This window comes from Chanodichthys erythropterus, chromosome 12 (assembly GCF_024489055.1).
Source record: "Chanodichthys erythropterus isolate Z2021 chromosome 12, ASM2448905v1, whole genome shotgun sequence".
Lineage (NCBI taxonomy): Eukaryota > Metazoa > Chordata > Actinopteri > Cypriniformes > Xenocyprididae > Chanodichthys > Chanodichthys erythropterus.
Genome location: NC_090232.1, coordinates 23761670 through 23784839, shown reverse-complemented (window position 1 = coordinate 23784839; position 23170 = coordinate 23761670). Strand labels below are relative to the sequence as shown.

Here is a 23170-nt window from a genome sequence, read left to right as displayed (position 1 = left end):
GCCCAGCCAATGCGCATCGCATTTTCACCAAAAAACGCCAGTGGCGCTCTACTGTTTGAATGAATGAGAGCGGGTAGCACCAAAAAAAGAAGAGAACCGCTGCCCAGTCGACTATATTAAACTTCTGTTCAAAGAGGGACGTTAAAAAGAATAAAGCATGTACTGAGAAGGAGGTATGAAAACATTGTAATAGTTAAGTACACTCCACATATATTTTAGCTAGCTAATCCATTGCAATTTAGCCATAACTATCAGTGTAACTGTAACCAATTACTAAAACAGCCATCTATTTTGTTACTTCATTTTTCAATAGCGTCTTATCAGTGACAAAAGTATTCAAATCGGTGTTTGTTTTCTTCCTTAATTAATCTGATTTTTGAATGAATTGGCTGAATGAACGATTTAAGTAGCTCACTCATTAAAACGTCGAATCGCTGCCACCTACTGGCGGTTTCAATATATAACATTATTTATTTTTAGAATCACTCCGTTATGTTAGAATTTGATGAATAGTTATATTCCATAAAGTTATGATAGATAGATAGATAGATAGATAGATAGATAGATAGATAGATAGATAGATAGATAGATGATAGATAGAGAAGAAATAAATTATCCAATAACGCTACACATAAAACAGATTTTTTTTTTTTAATTAAAAAAAACACAAAAAAACAGGCAGCATACCAACGCTCAACCCCCCCAATGTTGAAACCAAATCTACGCCCTTGACTCCATCAGTAGTCTATTGTTTTAACGCTGTAATGTAAACGATAGCTGCTTAACTTTTGACATGTTTAATTGGCGTGCGCATTTAACATTTCGAGTCCCGTGAGCAATCGGATTGGAGTCACCATGGAAACGGGGCGGCAACCAGGCGGCAACTCAACCAACTGACAAGTGTCAAGCAAGAGCACGACCGTCTGTCACTGTTATTTTCACTGCTTTCAGGTAAGTTTAGTGCCTAAAATTACACAAATAATACATACAACTGTTCTTGACACGTTCATACATGTAATTGACAAGCTTCTGTTGAATATTTTCTTCATAGAAAAGGTTTGTTGTCTTTGGAAAAAGATCGTTAGAATCTCAACCGTTAGGCTAACTTTAAGAGGTAGACTAACTTGACATAAACTCTTATTTATGAAAGTTTGGGCTTTTAATCACATTTTATGTGTAGATTAGAGGTTTTGATAGTTTTGTAAATGATTTTCTGGCAATTTGTCAATGGATGATTAGAAAATATAACTTAAAAGTATGCGGTGTACTGTTAATCGGTGACGTCACTTATATGGAGCGTGAAAATGGGGTGAAACTAACGTTATTTCAAACATGTTTTGATATTTCATGGTAAATAAATATTGATTAAAATTGCACTGTGATTTCAGGAGCGTCAGATATATGAATAATTTATATTTATTGCGTCCAAACATAATTAAGTGACATTGTATGAGGAATACTAAATAAGTAAAGCTACAAATGTAAATGCTGGCATCTTAAGACTTTTTTTTACACACACACACACACACACACACACACACACACACACACACACACACACACACACACACACACACACACACACACACACACACACACAGACAAACACACATAGCCTATATATAAATATATATGTATATATATATATATATACACATATATGTATATATATATATACACATATATATACACACATATATATGTTCTGTATATTATTCTTTCTCATTTCTGCATTTCACCTCTATTCTATTTTTTTTTTTTTTAATAAACCTGACATTGAATACTACATTTTGTTGGCCCTGTGACAACTTGTTTATGTTCCTAGATTCTTCCATGTTAAAGTTTGATCAAAAGTTTATCAAGTATTCAAAAAATTCATCAAATATTTTTTGAGTCCTCTATGGCCATCTTGTTTAACTCTGCATTGAGGACACTTGGTATAGAGTTAGCAACCTACAGTAAGGTCCAACATAATTCAAAATGAGACAGATGATAATAAAAAAAGTACTGAGCATTGTGAATGTAAGAGCCTCACATTATATTAATAACAATCATTGTTGGTGTGTGAATTGCATTTCAGGGCAGTTTGTGAAGACGAGATGCTGTGACAACCTGGACAGAAGTCAGTTCCAGATCCACCTTCAACACCAGACTTCTCATATGGATTGCTGTATACTAGCATATTATTATTCGCTTCAGAATTGGGTGCATGCAGACAAATGTTTATAACATTCTTTCTTTCTGGTGTTGTGTCGAATTCTGTGACCTACCAAATCATATGACTATAGGCACTGCATTGACCTAATCTGACTAAACCTAACCCTAATCCTACCCTTTTGATAATTAACCATGGTTTTACTATAGTAAAATCTTGTTGTTGTTTTTTTTTTTTGTTGTTGTTGTTTTTTTGACGTATTGATTACCATTTGTATAATCACACAAATACCATAGTTAAAACTGTTTTTCTAGCAGAACCATGGTTCATTTGTGGTAACCATGGAATTACTACAATGACTATATTTTTTGCTTTTAATCATGGTAAAACCATGATAAATTTCCATAACCTACACCTTATAACCTACTAGGGTCACATAATTTAGTGGGTTACAGAATTCGGCATTATAACTGTTTGGATCAGCAATTAAAGGGTTAGTTCAACCAAAAATGAAAATAATATCATTAATTACTAACCCTTGTGTCAGTCTACACCCGTTAGACCTTCGTTGATCTTCGGAACACAAATTAAGATATTTTTGCTGAAATCTGATGGCTCAGTGAGGCCTCCATTGCCAGCAAGTTAAAGGATTAGTTCACTTTTTGAATGACAATGTCCTGATAATTTACTCACCCCATGTCATCCAAGATGTTCATGTCTTTCTTTCTTTGGTCAAAAAGAAATTAAGGTTTTTGATGAAAACATTCCAGGATTATTCTCCTATGGACTTCAGTGGACTCCAGACGATTGAAGGTCAAAATTACAGTTTCAGTGCAACTTAAAAGGCTTTCAGTGATACCAGACAAGGAATAAGGGTCTTATCAAGCAAAACGATCAGCCGTTTTTTTAAGTGCTTTCATTGCGAGTGCTTTCATGTTCCGTATTCTTCTAATGCTGTATATCCAATGCCTTCCCTATTCTACGTACGGAAAAAAACTGAACTGGTGCCGGGTTCGTTCCGTAAGTTGAATAGGGAAGGCGTAGGACATACAGAGTAAGCTTTTTGAAGCATACACAACACAGGAGCACTCGCAAGGCGATCATTTGTGTTTATAAATCATATACAGTTTTTTTTTTTTTTTTTTTTCGAAAATGACTGATCGTTTCACTAGATAAGATTCTTATTCCTTGTCTGGTATCATTTAAAGCCCTTTTAAGCTGCACTGAAACTGTAATTTTGACTTTCAACCATCTGGGATCCATTGAAGACCACTATAAGGAGAATAATCCTGGAATGTTTTCATCAAAAACCTTCATTTCTTTTCGACTGAAGAAAGAAAGACATGAACATCTTGGATGACATGGGGTGACTAAATTATCAGGACATTGTCATTCAGAAAGTGAACTAATCCTTTAATTTACACTTTCAGTGCCCAGAGAGTTACTAAAACGTTTAAAACAGTACAGCGGGCCTACTAATATTAGTATTGGGTCTTAATATTGTAGAACAGCACAAGGGTGAGTAATAATATTGACATAATTTTCATTTTTGGGTTTACTATGTCATTAAGACAGCTCCTAGCTGCCACCTACTGGCATAACAATGTAACCTGCAATGAAAGCGCTGAAAAATCGAGAAATCGCTAACATAGTTTCTCAAAATCAGGTATTTATTGAACAATAAACTTCTTATTTAATATATATTATTTAAGTTCCGATGCCTATATATTTGTAATTTGTGTTGAAAAAAATCCTTAAAATATAAGCATTAGTTTTACTGCAAACAAGTGATTAAAATATAATTATTATAATCGCAATAAAATAATTTGTATCTATTTAAAATGAAATACTTTACAATTTACAAATTAAATGTTTTTTTCTTCTGTAAAAACATCTGTCCTCTGAAATTTCTTGGAATTTGTTAATGACCCCATATTTAAATTCGCCAGTAATGGCATAATTTTCATGTGTTTTATTTATTTACATATTTACCTTTTTTTCCATATCATGTTACTTTTTTACATTTTGTGAATAAATATGAGTGACAAAATTTGTGTGTAGTATAAATTATTAGGCCTACATATATGTTAATGTAGGCTTATACAATGGACAACAACCAGAGGTCTGCTCTACAGGTAAGGTAGTGCAATGTAAAAAAAGTTCTGTTGAATATTCAGATTTACAGAAATGTTGTAAACTGACATAATAGCTTATGATGAATTATAAAGAAATATAAAATACACCACTTAATGTATTTATCTTACCATACATTTATGTTTTATATATTTGTTTTATATGGTTTTAGTCATTTTATCTGGAAAGATAACACTAAAAAAAACATTTTGATGGCAGCATATGAAGTACTAGTTTGGACGTGTCAAGTACGTTTTTAAAACGTTGCAAGGAGACATTCAGACGTGATAAAAACGTTATAAAGACTTTTCTGCAATGTTGTGAAAAAACGTATTTATAACGTAAAAAAAACCCGACATCTGTCGTATTAAATACGTCCGATTAAAACGTTATCACGACCTTTTCACAACGTGAAAAAAACGTTTTTACAACGTTATTGTGTTTGCTGGGTTGTGATATAGAATTAACTTTAATTTTAAGTGTAGCCTAATTGTTTCTTATAGGCTATCAACCACACAGAAACACATGACTGTCTCAGCGTATATTGTATGAGTATAAGCTTTATATGCATTCATAAGACTACTTACTGACCTTGTGTAAACTTAAAAAAAAAAAAAATGTGTTAACCTGAAATGATGACTCTGAAGACTTTAAACTTTATAATCATTTTATTGACCACAGACACTGTAGCCACAACCTCGCAAAACTAAAACAAATCAAGTGACTAACAGATACATCAAATAGAATAGCGAATGTTAGCTAATAATAGTTATCGCTAGAAGTGAGTGGAAGATTGCTTGGAGCTTTTTACAACGAGCTAGCAAGCATATTCACACAAAAGAAACGTTAAACAACTTAAATAATACACTTACATTCATATACAATACATATCTCTTATTGTTTTTCCGGAAATATCCCACTCGATTTGAGCAAATCAGGTAAAGAGGTTGAAAAACACCTATTCCCGTGTGACAACACCCCAAAGTTGGGAACCGCCCCTTTCTGTTCCGCAGAGACCTCCTTCTCGTAGAGGGCGCTTAATTTTAAAACGTAAATGTAGGTCGTAATAGACCTTTTTCACAAGAATCGGAAATCACGTGACGACGGGTAAAGTTAGTTCCGCTGTGCGTCTACGGCTATTAGATTGATATGCTTTTTCTCAAATATCGCTTCTTACCTTTTCTGTTTTCCAACCTGCTGTTGTATAATCTACAAATAAATTATTTTCTACTGGTTTGTAGCTTATACGGCCACTCAGACCGTTGCTCGTATTTACCGGCAGGTGGATTTATCACCAGCTGTCATACAGTAAAGGCTACACAGCTACTCATTCAGCAATTTCCCCGATCGTATCACTTACGACGAACATTATTTATATAATTAATTAATAATAATAATAAAAAAATCACAATAGGCTAGGGGATATAAAGTCGAGATACATAATATTGTCGTTTAATATGTTTTAAAAATATATAGCATGTAATCTCATATGGCATCACATCCCACATTCAAGCATTATGTTATAATTAATCATGATCGATTAAAATGATTAAACTAAGACATAATTAATTTCCAACACCACACTTTACAACTATCAGTCTTTGCATTAATGTTGCAACAGCACAACACTGTGCATAATACACACTTTATGATGATGACGACAGGAAAATACGAGTGAGAGACTGAAGTGTTTATATCCAGAAATATCAGGGTGCGAGCGGTCCTGTTTCATGAATCAGAGGATCAGGCTTGTGTGATAAGGGAGCTGCCAGCTGATCATTTCCCCAGCACGTCACTAAAAACAATCTATATAGCGCACATCCCAATGTGCATATCCAACCTAAACAGTACTGAATATTACTAATGTCACATAGACTACTATTTAGGATGGATATGCACGTTGAGAAGCAGGCACTGTCTTTACAGCACATGGAGCGCGATAATGCACAGCCGCGCCAAACAGACACGAATAATTTAACCAGTTTAACCGCCATCACTTTGAATTATTTATTAAATGTAGATCTTAATGAGAGCTCTGTAGTCTCACCAATAATTCACCAAGAACGTTCAAACATTTTCATGGCATTTAATTCGTAAAACGACTTTGATTCCCGAGCTGGTTCTGAACAAGGCTATCTATCACTGCAACCGGAAAAACCTTTGCACGGCGAGGGCCATTCCGGAAGCCAAAAACCCGGAAGTGTGAAAAAGGTCTATATGCTGCTTGCACAAACGACCTATGGTGTCGTTTTTTTGAGGAGGACAGTCTCGTATATATTAAGCAAAAGCAGGCTGTGTAGTTGACATGGAGATATGTTGCAAAACAAAAGAAACCTGTTCACAATGCTAAATATTATAATATTTGTATAAGTTATTTGTGATATTTATCTAATAAAGGGACTGATGAGATGATCTTTCAGTTTATTCGGCTCTGTATGGAGAGGTAAAATGTTAAAAACAACAACAACAATAGGCAGCATATTCCCCGAACCTGCAGCTCCTGTCTAAAAACAACCAGACCGTTATTTCCGGCGTGACGATCGAGTCTGTCCCAAAAATAGCTCTTATGTGCCCTCGTGGACTCGCGCCAAGGGCCCTATACGTCTGCACTACATGATGTCACCAAAGTGTGGACTCTGAGGAAGTCCACAAGTCCAGAGTGTGCCATTTGGGACAGGGCCTTAGCTGTGTCCCAATTCAGGGGCCGTGCACTTCGAAGTGCAGGGGTGGGGTTTTAGAGAGGAGGGAAGTCTGTGCAACAAAACCATCCCAAAAGTAGTGTAATCACAGCACAAGTGTAAAAGTATCCCAATCCCAGACTTGGCAACAATGAGCCGAGCGTCTTTACATGGCTAGCGGCTGTGTGACAGACAGCTGACAGTTGACGTTTGTGTGTGCATTTTAAAGTTTTATGACTTTCTATTGGGTTTTGACACGCTATTTTGGACACTGGACCAAAATATGTTGGTGGTTAAATTATGTAATGTTAGTTTTATTTACATATTGCATATTGGTGAAAATACACTATATAACACTTTATGAAAGAAACATTAAAAATGTTTAGTCCCAGAGTAAAATTCATGTTTCAGTTGTTTTAACTAAAAGAAACTTACACTGACATATCTTAAAATTTACCTGCTATGCATGACTATTTGTAAAAGGCAAGAATTTTAAAGCTATGACAATCAAGACAAAATCTGAATGGTACATAGATCTGTTTGTATGTTCAAATATTATGGCAGCCGTTGATTGAATCAGCCCTGCAAACCTGCTGTCCTGCAAGTCTCTGAAGCCCATCCAGGTCCAGCAGCTCCACCAGCGTCTCCCTGCTCAGCTGAATGAACGTGTACATAAATATGCTTTGTTCTGTTTTATGTACTGTTAATTGAAAATGTTATGTTGTTTTTCTGATGTTAAACCTTTTTTCTGTTGTAAATAGTTGTAAAAGGTACTTTATGTAGCTATAGAACAATGTATTTTAATGTAAAAACATTTAATTTACATGATGAAAAAATGATTGTATATATTGTATATGTTTAATGTTTCATGTAAAATTATAAGTTGCATAAAAGAAATAAAATGAACAGAAAAAATATTTTATTTACACACGTGAACATGCGTAAAAAATGGTAGAACAGAAATTACTCCTGCTCATTTACAAATAAATTACATTACAAATATAATGTACAACGTATGCATTTAATTTTTAACTTACATCACAAAAATAAGCTGTAAATTAGGCTGTTTCATTGGCAAAGTGACATTTAAATAATATTCATATCGACACATTTTTTTTACCCATTTTACGCACTATTCTGTTCTTAAGAAAAGTGGGGGGAAAGCGGACTTTGAAGTGCGATTCACCCCGGCGCGAGGAGGGCTGACGTAATTGGAGAGCGACTTCAAGTGCACCCTCTCCGTTTCCCAGTGGAATGAAGCTCCCATCTCAAGACACTTCGCGGTCTACACTAACCCACAATTCATTGCGCGCCGGTGACTACAGGAGTTCAGGTGTGAATTCACAAAAATGTAAGATATGCCCCGTGTTCACCAGTATCTAAATCAAACTGTAATATCCGTGATGTCCAAAACCTCAGTTTTTCATAAATAGGCCTACAATATTTGTCTCTGAGATGGAGTGCAGTTGAATAAAATCCTAAAGAGCTATACTTTTAAATGTATACTTAAATACAGCTTAAATACAGAGTAAATGTATAAATATTAATGTATTTTCACAGTTAACGTTTCATTTAACATAAAAAAACAAACAAACAAACAAACAAGGTTAACTAGTTGCAGACGATATAAAGTTTAACCATACATATTTTGGTCCAGTGTCCCGTCGTGAAGCATGTCAAAACCCAATAGAAAGTCATAAAACTTTAAAATGCACACACAAACATCAACTGTCAGCTGCTGTCACACAGCCGCTAGCCATGTAAGGATGTTCGGCTCATTGTTTCCACGTCTGGGATTGGGATACTTACACTTGTGCTCTGATACACTACTTTTGGGATGGCTTTGTTGTGCAGACCTGGCAACCCTCCTCTCCAAAACCCCACCCCTTTCATGCACTTCGAAGTGCGCGGCCCCTGAATTGGGACACAGCTTTTGTGACAACTATTCCCGGGAAAAGACAACAGCTGTCTGGCGATGAGAAGCGAAAAAGAAAAAAGCCCTAGATGAATCCCGTGCGTCTCTTTCAGGTATGTTCACAAACATGAAATTTTTGGCTATTTAAGTTTGACATACGTTTAACGCAGCGTTAATATTTTGACCACCAGCAACGCATCTGCCTGATTTGATACTAATGCAATTTATGTCATATTATAATTTCAATTATTTTAATGTGCTATTGCGTTTTTTTTAACCATGGTAACGATATCTGTAGGGATACAGGAAGAGGCGCATTCCACGAACGCGGATCCATGAATCCATTATTAGACAGTTTTCAAAGGATGCACGATTCATTAAAACCATTTAAAAATAATAATACAGCATTGCAGTCATTCTTAAATCTACACTTACACAGGAGAATACATAAATAAAAGTTTAAACCCTCGCTCTGAGTGTGCATGCTTAGATGTCCACATATTCATGTTGAAGAAATTGCAGTGGCTGTAGCATTTCTATCATAAAGAAGTGGCTGATTATTATTATTATTATTATATTATATTTTTAATTTTGCTGGTTGGCCAAAAACAAGGATTTGATCATGCTGTGTAACAACAACAATCACAAGGCTTTTGGCGCCCTCTGCAGGCATTTGTTATACAATATTATGTCTTCTAACATTTCAGGGGAAAAAACGCGATGCATTTAAATATACAGTTTAGCTTGTTTTGGTTAATTTAGAAGAAATCTACAAATGCAAACAGACGGAGGGTAGGCTTAAAACAAACACCATCTAAATGTGTATTTTTTCTTCTATTAGAGTAAAAGACATGGAAGAAAAAATAGACCAAAATCTTGAAATTGTCCACTGCATGAAAGAAGTATTCCAATAACACCAAAAGAATTAAAACGATTTACTGGTTTGTGAAAAATAAACAAATTATTAATGAAAATGTCCCTCTCCTCGGTGTAGTCATTTATTCTAAATATATATAGCTACTTGAAAATAGTAGAAAACATGCTCTTGTGATAAACCTAGTGAATACCAAAGAAGACCCTGGTCTCTGTGTGAACTGATTATTTTGTACAAATCTGTGAAGTATGAAGCAATTGCGTAATGTATACGAGGCGTGGCCTCGTAATTCCTGTAGTTACAAGATTCTAGCTTGTAAAAAGCGTTCACGTCCTCGTAGAGCTCGTAATTACAGCTTGTAAGATGTGAGTTTTCTGAAAGCTCCCAGATGTACCACGTGGCCGCTGTACCACCTGACCGCTGTAGATTGATTTATTAGACATTGATAGTGGTGCCATGGAAATGCATAATTCCCAGTCCAAGGACCAAAAGGACATGAAGAGCTCCGAATGTAACGTCACGTGTTGTCATTTCAAGATTCCGGTTAAATACGAGGTGACGTGAATGCAGCTTTCAATACATGATCCATGACGTCATCAGTCGCTGCCCAAGTACTGTTCCAATAAAGTGCCCCAGGGATGACGCGTTTTTGTAGGCCAACCCGGAAGTTAGCGGCGCACGGGTTCCCTCGATCGAAAGCCTATTCATTTTCCCCATAGACTTTTGGAAAATCACAGAAAATAAGCTCTGTGTTTAACAAAGGGTTATGACACTTACACGTTTTGTCTATAAAGATAATCTTTACAAGTTAACACAACATTTATAGATTTTAAAGCCTAAATAAAGTCGTCAGATATAAAAGGCTAACAGTAGGCTATAAACGGACTACAGCACACCATGGTCGCGGATCAACGTCGTCACCACCAAGCGTCCTCAAACTTTATTTAGAAAACAACTCTATTTAAAAACATGCTCGCTGATTATGATCTGCGCTGTGTATAAATACTGTCCAAATGTCCTGTTTGTCATGATGACGTCTAAAGTCCCCGCCAAAGGAAGTAGTCCCTTTTAGCAATTTGTTAGCAACCGCCGATTTTAAGACACAGTAAAAGTTAAAAAAAAATCACAAGTGGGTTATAACAGGTGTGTTTTATGTCATAGATCAAAACGTGAAAGTATTTAGAGGCTTTGTTAACCACAGACCTTATTTCAGGTGATTTAGCAAAAACCCATTCAAAAAACCCATAGACTTTACGGCGTTGGAACCGGAAGTCCTAAAATGCTAACTCGCTTCCGGGTTTTGCCTACAAAAACGCGTCATCCCTGGGGCACTCTATTCAAAGTTCGCATCTAGCCAAGTAAAGTTCAAATCCCCGGATGTGTTCTTGATCCACCCCTTTTATCGAGGATGCACTGAGAAGTGACTTGTGCAGACTTGAGACAGCCAGGTATCCCAGAATGCGTCTCGCACTAACCAGCAAGCATCAATAGTAAAGGAGAAAACCCACATAATTTAAACATATTACTGTTATTATGTCATGATATGTAGTTTTAAGAGTTGTGTGCTGGTTTAAAGCTCAAATTTGTGGTTTATTAATAAAGATAGCGCCTTTTTAAAAAATTTAATCTGACATTGTCGGAGTTGTGAAATCCAGGCGATCACCGGACGCTCAGCGCTCATGAACCCAGCCGAGAGCAGCTTTACCTCGGCTAATCCTTCTGATGTTTGCTGCTGACTCCGTTTTGGCTGAGGGCAACGTGACGTTTCGTAACTTTATATATGGCTTTTTAACTTTTGTATCCTACTAAAGTGCTGATTTTGTACGCTTGACTGAATTGTTTGCTTTATTTCTTATTTCAGTGAAATATATTTCGTGTAGTCCTATTTTTTTTTTTTTAATTCCTAAATTATTCTGTTTTTTTCCTGTGTTGCAGGTGCATGATGTGTGAATCCTAATGTTTTGTTGATGCAGCCATTTGCGCATACAAAGCGAAATCCCTGGGAAAAAAACAAACAAACAAACAAAAAACATTTGTGGTATTTTAAGACACGCATCTATTCTAATTTAATTTTAATTTGACATTTTAATAGTGTTGTTTAATGGTTAATTATCGGTTAGTGAGTGATTGTCGGTCAGGAAAATAATCTAGATGTTCTCATAACAGTTCTCCACCAGATTTACTATGCTGCACACGCAAGTTCCCGCTGACTAAAATGCTTTCGTACACGAGCTGAGACCTGACGTGAGATTTGCCACCACTCACGCTCATGTTGATAAATGCCAAATTTTGCGTGGAAATGAGCGTTCGCACAGTTTTCTGGCGTACGATCTTTTGATGAATGAGGGCCATGAAGTTAAACTTGTATGAAGTTCTTTGTCTACCGGTTGAACGGGAACAAACTCAATTGCATTTGCAATATTTTGCGTTCATATTTTTTGTATATATTTTATAGTTTTCACAAGATAGTTTTTTTTCACATATTCATTTTACATGATTTTATATAATTTTATTCACTGGTTTGTTAAATACACACAATATTGATTGTTATTGTGATTGTTATTACTGTATTATGTTTAATACAGTATCTCTTCAGTTAAAAGCAAAAACACATACTGTCCACTTAAGTGGACAATCTCTTTGAAAAATATGTGTAAAAAAAATAAAAATTTCCTATGTTGTTTTACATGCACTAAGAGCAAATCCTGACTGAGGTTGTCATAATTCATGCATGAGAGGGTTAATTTTCATTTTGTGTTGTTTTTGGCCATGCTAACACCCTGAGTGGACAATGAAGATTCAAAGAGATATGCAAGACAAGTATCATTTTTATTAGTACAATAATAGATGCAGCAAAATCATTAGCTTATAAAAATGACTTGTCATCAGAAGCTGTTGCCTTGCCTAGCCTCAGGCTTCACAGCCAAATTTTTCTGGAGAGATCTTATGAGGTTCAGGTCTGATTTTGCTTAGAGCTAGAATCATTGGGGTTTCATATGAATAGTATTCTGGACCAATAAACACCTTCACACCATCAGTATCACAGAAGCCAGCATCAATTTTAGGGAAGGGAATAGGTCTCTCCTTTTTAACGACTCGGGGTGTGGCCACAAGATCAACTTCATACATATTATGACCTGAGGAGAAAAAAATCATGCAATTATCATGTTGGAAACTCAGAGACACAAGAGAGCAGGATCTTAGGTTACTTATGTAACCCCAGTTCTCTGATAACAGAAGTGAAGTATCACACTATGGGAAACGCCTCAGGTGTGACCAATCCTGAAAGCACGGATTACACCACTTCTGTCAGCTGACAGACCAATCATGACAGTGATGTGGGAGTCCCCCCTCCCTAATATATATAGCTGCTAGCGGTCACCAGTTCATTCTTATCATATCTCTTCTCTGTGCCGCTGCAAGGAGGGAAATGTGGTGAGATGCCTCACTTCTGTTATCAGAGAAATGGGGTTATGTAAGTAACCTAAAGTTCTCTTTCAAACATTTGTTCGGTATCTCACTATGGGATATAATAAACTCCTGTATTGCAGACATGCTGTCTGAAGCAGACATGTCAACCAACTCAGTGATGTATGTAACAAACACGAAGTCCGTAACTATTCTCTAAATAGAAGGGGAACCTATGTGAACAAAAACAAAAAACACCTCAGAAACAAGTGTTTTTTTTTTTTTTTTTACACACTTTGGATGGAATGAGACAGTGATGACTCTGTGACAATAAGTCTATAAAATTGAAGAAGTGTGAGGCGAATCCCAACTTGGTGCCGCACATATGTCCTGAACTGACACACCCCTAAATAGTGTTCATGAGGTAGCCATATTCCTGGTAGAATGAGCCCTCAGCCCCTCCGGAGGACCGAGTCCCATGCATTATAACCTAATATAATAGCTTCCACTAACCACTGGGACCAACGCTGACGTGAACTAGATTTACCCTTATGAGAATAAGCCCATGAAACAGATAATTGTTGAAACAAATAACTGATTACTCTTCCTTAGTGATTTTGTTCTGTCCACATAGTGACGCAATGCACAGACAGGGCCATGAAGCTGCTCACTCGGCGGATGGAAGGCCAATAAATCCGTCCGTTTCCAGGGGAGAGCTGATTTGCTTACTTTAGGCACAAACGCTGGATTAGTTTTGAGAGTTACTCTCGAGTAATCCATAGCAAACTGCATACAGGAGTTATGAACCAACAAAGCATGAAGTTCAATAACCCGCTTTGCGGTCGAAAGAGCCAGTAATAAAGCAGCCTTTAGCGAAAGGAGCTTTAAAGCAATACTATCTATAGGCTCAAAAGGGGACTGAGATAGTGCATTTAGGACCAGAGACAGACCCTACGGCAGAATCAGTGGCTTTGAAACCCTGTTCAAATGCAGCTAGGCTGAACCTCTCCCACAACTCACTCACCACCCTAAAGAAGGAGAGTCTATTCTCCGTAAAGAGGATTCCCTCTGGAAATGAGATCCACCCCCACATTCATTATTCCTGGGACATGTGTTGCCAGTAATGTATGGAAATGAGTTTTTCCTCCATTAATCCTCCGTTAATCCTCCATGAGTTTAGGTTAATATGTTTAATTTGATATGCTGTGAGCAGTGAGGTGGCATTCAGGGCTCTGACAGCCAGGGCAGATGAGCGGTAACTCTTTTGAAAAAGCATGCTGGGACAGCTGGAATCAGCTAGACTCTTTCATAGACTGTGATGAAGTGTTTCCACAGTTATCAACATTGCAAATCTAGTGAAGTTTTTCATATTTTCATTTTTTAAATGAATATACATTTATAAGGCTATATTTTGTGTTATATTACCTTGTCAGTAGATTATAAAGAATAAATTAAAACTGCCGCATGAGAGTTTCTAATACAACGGCTGAGGAAGTGGTGACAAGTTTCACATCCTCTCTTCTGACTGCTGTAATCAATCTCTCTATATTTTTCCTTCTTTTGGAAAGTCATGGAAATGCTGTCATGGATTTTATCTTTTGCTATTGGAGCAAATGGCAACACAAGAATTATATTTGCTGTCATCTCCTATTCACCACCACACAAGGCCTGTCAGAGCCACTCTGGCATGTATTATGGTTGTGCTTTGGGGGACCTGATGCATAGACTTCAGCCCTGCCAGCACCCCCATGTTTCCCTGTTCCCCTATGACTCTGTGGTCCCTTGCTTCGCCACATCCACATGTCATGTTCTGCCTGTCTTTGCTGTTGTTTTAAGAATTTTAGTTTGTTTCTTGTTCTTGTTTCCCCTCTTGTTAATTCTTGATTGTTTACAGGTGTGTCTTGTTAGTCTATTACCCTTTGTGTATCCACCTTTTTTATTCAGGTAAGAACACACACCGCCATTTGTAAAATGAACATGTCTGGTTTCCGGTTACTTTTTTAGTTTTACAAAACAGCTCTTTATGCTGCTTGATACTGCAAACTGGTATTTCTTACTGTTGCAAGCAGGATGAGGCTGAGGGCCGTGAGAATGGAGCGAGGCTGGTGTCATGATTGATAATGAGCTTCACCTGCACGCCACATCGGTCTCGTATCACATGGAGGAACTTCGGCCAATGCAACGTGGATTGTGTTCTTTATACTTCAGAAGCTCCTCTGTGAGATACAAGACCGTCATTATCAATCACGCCACCGGCCTCGCACCGTTCTCACAGCCCTCTGCCTCGTCCTGCTTGTCACATACCCTATCACCCCTTGCAGGCCGGGGGGTACACAAGACTGCGCTCTACACCCCACAAGACTGCTCTCTACATCCTCCTCCGCTCCCTCATGGATGGCAGCCGCCCCTCCACAACCCAGGCGGCCGGCATTGAGTTTGTCCGTCCCCCTGGCAACTCACTCCAGCCCACCGCCTCAAGCGTCCATGGCGGCAGACTCTGCTCAGTCAAGCTCGATGGCACCACGGATTCCCCACAGCAGCGAGGGCTTTTTGACAGCGCATTTATCCTTCCTCCCAGGGTTTGGCACCAATGTAAGAAGGTATGTTGATAAGGAAGAAGGAAGCGGGAACCGTCGAACGTTCAAACACTTTAATATCAAAATAAACAAACACAAAACGAATGTAAAGCGGCAGCCCCTCACAGACGACTGTCGCACAAACATAAAAGTAAATCCCAGGCATGATCCCCTCTCATCCTTCACTGTCGTCACATCTTCTTTTATCCTCCGTGAGATACGAGACCAGTGTGGAGTGCAGGTGAAGCTCATTATCAATCACCTCATCCTGCTTGCCACACTTACCATATTATTTTAATGTATTGTCTTAATTATAAATACGCTGGTTTGTACCACAAAGTTTTACAGTTTACTGCACTTTAATATTCTGCTCGTTATTTCCCTATAGCGGCTAATAAATTGGAAATCTTGCACATTCACAGAAAACACCTTACTTCCATGTTGAAAAATAAGGTGGATATAAACCATTGTGTCCTGTGTTCATTGTCTGGTCTTGTCCATTCATAATTGTTTAGAGGTACTCTGTTCTGTTTACGTGGTTTCCTTGTTTCCTGATTACTGTAGTTTTGTTATTTGATTATTAAAGTACATTCCTGCATTTGGATCCTCTCTCTCATCTCTGAGAATGTTACAGAATTATTGCATGACACAGTAAAGCTGTAGATAGAAATCACTGTAGGAAGTGAAGGGGACATTACCTTTAAATGCTTATTAGTATTACATTCTTCGCTCATTTTGTCTTCACAACATCTATGTACTGTATATATAAATGCTGATAAATGATCTGAGGAAAATCACATATTGTTCCTACCTTGTACAAATTGTACAGTGTGCTGTTTTGGACACAAAAATGCTGCATCCACAGGACCACTGATGCCTAGTTCTTCCTTCAAAGGTTTAGGGTAGCCCTCTATGAGAGTATAATGGGCTGCTGACTTGTAGATATAGACTTGATCACCCTATTCACATAAAACAAAAACAAAAAAAATCTGTCACCACATGCTGAACACTGCCTCTTTGAAATTGTGAAAAAAAACTATTTAATCATTAGATTCTTTTGCGTATTGATTTTACCTGTATGATGTACATATTATCACCATAAGTAAAAACAGCATCCACTCCACCAGAAATTTCCTTCCATAACCTTGAAATAGGGAAATGGTGACTGCCATCTCTGTGTGTGTCCAAACGCAAGTACATTGCATCTGTAAGTATAGTATAGTTGAAGTTCTAAAGTGTTTAAAGTTTTGCATATTAATAAGAAAAAAAAAATTGATAAATGATACTGTATTTAACAAAAGCTGAATTACCACGGAATGCATATGATCTCCCTTTATCATCTGTGGTGAGAGCATTCAGCTTGACCTCACTGCAGAGTAGTCTTCTTGCACCACCTCCATGACCTAAGGAACAATTTCGACTACACATTGAGTCAAAAATTCAAGATAAAATGTAATCTTTAAAAGCAGAACATATAATAGAGATATACTTTGTGAGTAAGAGGAAAGCTCAGAATGTACATGAAAACAGAGCTAAGTGGCTCACCAAATCCTTTACACCTCATGAAGTAGTTTCGAACATCCTTAGGATATGTTCCTGTCATCTCCCCAGAAACAGGATGGAATCTAGTGAAGTTGTAACCATGGAAACAGTAATAGTGCTCTAGCCAGCGAAAGGCAGATGTGCAGTTTGGCAAGTGTGTCCACATCTTCTTCTTAACTGTCTTTGTCTTGATATCAAAGCTGTAAGTTTCATTTCCTGAAGATGTTTGTGTTATATATTAATGGGCAAATCACATATAAGCAAAGTAACAAATTCTGAGCACACAATGCTAAGGTATACACATAATTATATACTAATTATTTAATAGATTGTTAAAGCCACCCAATCTTTAAAGAATTCAATTGTCATTGTTGATGTGAATGTAGAGCATATATGATTCAATAACCTTTGAAGAACAGCACTGAATCAGTAATGCACTCTCCTTTGGGACACTCTACAGCAGCATCTAAGTGGCTGGGGATACCAGGAAACTCCTGCTGTATCTCTAAAGGGTAGCCATTCTCAAGGGTGTAGTTGTAAAAGCTAAAGACTTTGTCATCCTTAATAGAAAATTAAAAACACTCATCAGCATTGAACTGTGTGCCTGTGGTTATTATATTATAAACTGTAGGCTTGGGTTTGCACTGTGTAAGCAAATATTTGAAAAGTTCTTAGCTGTGCAAAGAAAAAATTAAAGTTGATTTCAAATTGTTTTGATAAAGGTACTTTCTTTACAGAAACAGTCATGAGACAGCTATTGAGGTACTATATGTAACTCATGAAAAGCACCAGAAAAAAGTAGATGTGGTCATGGACATTGGCATCATCTTGATGGTGCATGCGGAAGGCTGCATCAACATGACCCAGGTGATGATAGTCATCCAGTTCTTTGAAAATACTGCTTGAGATCTCAGCTGATCCCGAGAAACCTTTCCATAAATGGTCACCTGAATTTGAAAAATCAGAATCAAGAATGCAGAAAAGAAAAACTTGACCTGGAATGGTCATGTAAGGACATTTCTAAAATATGGTTAGGAATAATAAAATATGTATTATCAAAGTAGACCTTTGAAAAAGAAAGTGTTTCCTTTTTCATCGGGAGTGATGGCATCAAACTCAATGCCTTTACACCGGTCAAGTTTGGCATCATGGTGGTCCTCTCCTTTAGGATCTGAATGTCTCTCAGGGGCATCTAAGATGATATGATTACATGATTACGTGATTTTTTCATTCATGACATCTAAAGCATGCAGTAGATCAAGAGTAATTATACTGCTGTTATGTTTGTCTATAAATTGATGGACAACACATTTAACCCTTAACATACCATCAGCATAATAATATAATAGTAAAAACTCCAGTGTGGTGAGAAGAATTTAGCAATTTTTCAAAATATCACCAATGTCAGAAAATCTGAAAAAATGCAGTGGTAGATTTTCAGGCTTACCTTTTATCATGGCATCATGGTGGCTGAAATAAAGAAAACAATTAAAATGCTTTAAACTTTTAAGCTAAAACTATAGGTTATATGACATTACCCATAAAACAAACATGGATTAAGCAAGGACAAGCTAAATTGCATGCTTTTGCAAATTGCTGTCTACTGATCAAATATTAAAGGATTAGTTCACTTTCAAATGAAAATTACCTCAAGCTTTTCTCACCCTCAAGCCATTCTAGGTGTATCTGACTTTCTTCTTTCAGAGTTATAGCCTATTAATAAATATCCTGATGCATCTAAGGCAGTGGTTCTCAAACTTTTTTCCCCAGTGGGCCGCACAATGGTCCAAGTGCAAGTCTCACGGTCCGCATATAATTTACATATGACGTCACCAATGCAAACTAATCAGATTTAATGTTATGGTATTAGCAGATAATACTATTATTATACCAAGATGTTGCACACAATAGATAACAATTAAAAACTAACTTACTGACATTAGCTTTACAATAATAATCAGTAATGCTCAATGAACACACAAACTGTATATACATCACTTTAAGTTGCTATTTAATTCTGTATGACTGTATTCTCTTCAACAGCATCGCAATAGTCACCAAACAATCACATAAACGCCTTAATAAGCAAATGTTACTCAGCTCTTTTTACAAACAACACTGAGCGCACTGTAGGCTAATTACAATCTCTGACGATATCAAGTATTCTGTCATGTCGCAATCCCTCGCGCAGCATCGGATCCGCGAGCACGCGCAGAGTTGGGCTCATTCCAGCCGCGGGTGCGATGATGCGGTTATTTTTACAGATTTAAAATACATCAAACAAACACATCGAATTCACAGTTCAGTCTTTTGAAATTGTAGGTTTTGCTTGTCAAGTACTTTACTACAGAGCAAACAGGAAGGCTGCCCATCTTGCTCATTTGGCCTAACAGCAAACTGATTCTTCCATTCTTCTTACCTTTGCTGCTGTTGCTGCGACTCTTCTTGTTCGCATGTGTTCCTTCATTTTATCTTCCACATTTAGCTTTTCTCCTTTAATAACAAATTTGACCATTTTGAGGCTTAAATTTACAAAATTAATGGCTACTGTTTGAATTCTTCCTAAGCGCGCACTTGTGTTTGTTTTGTTAACTGAGTGATTGCATCATTAGCCTACATTGCCTGATGTCTGAAAATAATGAATGCTCACCAAAATTATTTTATATGACAAATAAAGCATTATAGCTAATTTATATTTATTTAATTCACTTTAATTTAAATTTTAAAACAAAAATAAATTGTATGCTATTTTTTATTATTATTATTATTATTATTATTATTATTATTATTATTGTGGTTGGCATATCGCGGGCCGCATTTACATTTGTGACGGGCCGCAGGTTGAGAACCACTGCTTCACACCCATTCAAACGCTGCGTCCAGTTACATCAAAAGTATATGCTCACTGGATGTCATGGCAACTGAATCATGGAGGAAAACTTTAAATATCTCGCCTTCACTTTAATTTCGGACCATCTCCAAAAAGACATAAAACACTAAACAAAAGATTTTGACATGTGTTTATCAAAGTAGGAAATCCAGATTTTTAATCCCTTACACACAATTACTGCTGTTGAAATATGAAATGGAGGTGGGTCCGGATTGAATTCCCTCCGGGTCCGGATCCGGACCGGAGTCCGGACTTTGAGAAATGCTGATCTAAGGTTTATAATGGAAGTGAACAATGGATGGATGCACTTTCTTGAGCTTTATACTCAAAGCAAAACGTATTCCACACAGCTCCAGGGGTTTAATAAAGGCCTTATGAAGTGAAGCGATTCATTTGTGTAAGAAAAATATCCATATTTAACAAGTTATAAAGTAAAATATCTAGCTTCTGCCAGACCGCCTTCCGTATTCAACTTAGGAAGAAAGCATAACTGACGTTGTGTCAGTTAAGCTTTCTTCGTAAGTTGAATATGGAAGGCGTAGGACGTAGCGTAAGTGTGTTGAACTGTGAGAGGCATTACACTTTTGAATATGGAAGGTTGTCTGTCAGAAGCTAGATATTTTACTTTATAATACACAAATGCATTGCTTCGCTTCAGAAGGCCTTTAACCCCCCAGAGCTGTGTGGAGTATATTTTGCTTCAATCCTTTAAAGGGTTAGTTCACCCAAAAATGAAAATTCTGTCATTTATTATTAACCCTCATGTCGTTTCACACCCGTAAGACCTTCGTTAATCTTCAGAAAACAAATTAATATATTTTTGTTTAAATCCGATGGCTCCGCGAGGCCTCCATAGGGAGCAATGTCACTTCCTCTCTCAAGATCCATAAAGGTACTAAAAACATCTTTAAATCAGTTCATGTGAGTACAGTGGCCCAATATTAATATTATAAAGCGACGAGAATACTTTTGGTGCAGCAAAAAAACAAAATAACAACTTATTTAGTGATGGCTGATTTCAAAACAATGCTTCAGAAAGCATTGGAGCATTGTGAATCTGTGTGTCGAATCTGCAGTTCGGAGCGCCAAAGTCACGTGATTTCAGCAGTTTGGCGGTTTGACCCGCGATCCGATTCATGATTCGTTACACTGATTCATTTATGCTCCGAATCTTCATGAAGCAGTGTTTTGAAATCGGCCATCACTAAATAAGTTGTTATTTTGTTTTTTTGCTGCACCAAAAGTATTCTCGTCGCTTTATAATATTAATATTGAGCCACTGTACTCACATGAACTGATTTAAATATGTTTTTAGTACCTTTATTGATCTTGAGAGAGGAAGTGACATTGCTCCCTATGGAGGCCTTACGGAGCTATCGGATTTAAACAAAAATATATTAATTTGTGTTCCAAAGATTAACGAAGGTCTTACGGGTGTGAAATGACATGAGGGTAAATAATAAATGACAGAATTTTCATTTTTGGGTGAACTAACCCTTTAAGGTATTTGTGCACTGGGCTCTGAAGTGAAGGCAGCAACATAAATAAAAATGCTGATGTGAACTTTAATCAGTCAGTATCTGTGTTATTGATTGTTCTTTGTAGTGTTCTAGACCAAATTTAAACTTATAAGCAAACAGAGGTTCATGGAAATAGACTGGTCACATATGAACTAAAATAGTTTTTCATAATCAGATTTATGCATCACAAACAATGATAGGCCAAATTTTAAACTTACAAGCAAACAGAGGTTTATGAAAATATACTGGTCAAATATGAACTAAAATAGTTTTTCATAATCAGATTTATACCACAGAAAGCTAAGCGTTGTACTGTATGTAAGAGCATGGATAAAATGTTTTCTAAAGGCTATAAATAACGCATAAACAAGTTTTGAAAAAGATTTAAAACCCTAAGGATACAGTACAAGAGTGCTGTGATTAAGGTAATACTTGTTATGTTTGTACCAATGCATTTGAGAATCTTTAGAAAACTATTTGCAGTCTTTTCTAGATAGAATGTGATATTGTATCAGATACTCACACTGGAGCTGCGTTGCTCAAAGCTAGAGCCAAGCATACATACAGAGAAAGAAACACCACTGCCATAATGAGCTGTTCACTTTATCCAGGCTAGCTGAAAAGGCACTGAAGTCAAAGGCACTGAAGCAGGGACTGCAGTAGGCCTTTATAGTGGTGCTTTCAGTGGGTGGATGCAATGAATGTTGGAGTGTGAGCTGTAATTTTTTGGTAAACATGACGAAATTTACTGACAGAGCTGGCCAAAACAGGGGAGAAGATTCCATTATTACAAAATCCCCATTTTAGATAATCAATCATTAACCCTATTAAGTAATAAAATAAATACAAACATGGCATGTGTCCCCCAAGACAAAGCAGCTTACAGTAAATGCAGTCTTTGCAGCAGCCCAAATTATTATCCAATATAATCTGAAAATCGGGCTTTTGAATAAGAAACTTGACCCTTGTCTGACAATAGACAGTTCTTTGGAAACCTCTGTCCCATATAAACATTTTTTTCCCCCCTTTTATATCTTTGTTTTTTGTTTTTCAATTCTTTAGACTTCAACACACACACACACACACACACATACTTGTTTTTGTGAAATGTGGGGACATTCCATAGGCGTAATGGTTTTTATACTGTACAAACCGTATTTTCTATCCCCCTACACTACCCCTATCCCTAAACCTAACCCTCACAGGAAACTGTGCACACTTTTACTTTGTCACAAAAACTCATTCTGTATGATTTATAAGCCTTTTGAAAAGTGGGGACATGCTGAATGTCCTCATATTTCACCTCTTTTTGTAATACCTATGTCATACCCATGTCATTATACACATTTGTGTCCTGATATTTCACAAAAACAAGTACACACACACACACACACACACACACAGGTTTGTTTTGCTTTCTTAGTGAGGACATTGCATAGACTTACAATGATTTTATATCAGGTCAATTATATTTTCTAT

At 36.9% G+C, this 23170-nt stretch overlaps 1 protein-coding gene across 2 annotated transcripts; it reads right to left on the bottom strand.

The window, feature by feature from the left end:
* Positions 1-12565: 12565 nt before the first annotated feature.
* On the bottom strand, positions 12566-22347 carry LOC137032279 (hemopexin-like). Of its 2 annotated transcripts, none has more exons than XM_067403993.1 (10): positions 22215-22347; positions 18729-18751; positions 18348-18473; positions 18071-18228; positions 17688-17841; positions 17285-17497; positions 17050-17142; positions 16814-16944; positions 16551-16698; positions 12566-12892 (listed from the first exon to the last, which is right to left on the bottom strand). In XM_067403993.1, the coding sequence occupies exons 1-10, from the start codon at positions 22277-22279 to the stop codon at positions 12666-12668; spliced, it is 1338 nt and encodes a 445-aa protein (XP_067260094.1). In that variant the 5' UTR covers positions 22280-22347; the 3' UTR covers positions 12566-12665. The 2 variants fall into 2 exon arrangements, with proteins under 2 accessions (XP_067260094.1, XP_067260095.1); XM_067403994.1 differs by having other exon boundaries at positions 12832-15811.
* Between the last annotated feature and the right edge of the window lie 823 nt (positions 22348-23170).

Bases quoted from the DNA above. Each gene is read 5' to 3' on its own strand.
- LOC137032279 (XM_067403993.1), bottom strand. From the start codon at position 22,279: ATGGCAGTGGTGTTTCTTTCTCTGTATGTATGCTTGGCTCTAGCTTTG. The intron at 18,474-18,728 runs GTAAGCCTGAAA...ATATCATCTTAG, and splicing joins CCATGATGCCATGATAAAAG to ATGCCCCTGAGAGACATTCA. The intron at 16,945-17,049 runs GTAATTCAGCTT...CTATACTTACAG, and splicing joins GAGATCATATGCATTCCGTG to ATGCAATGTACTTGCGTTTG.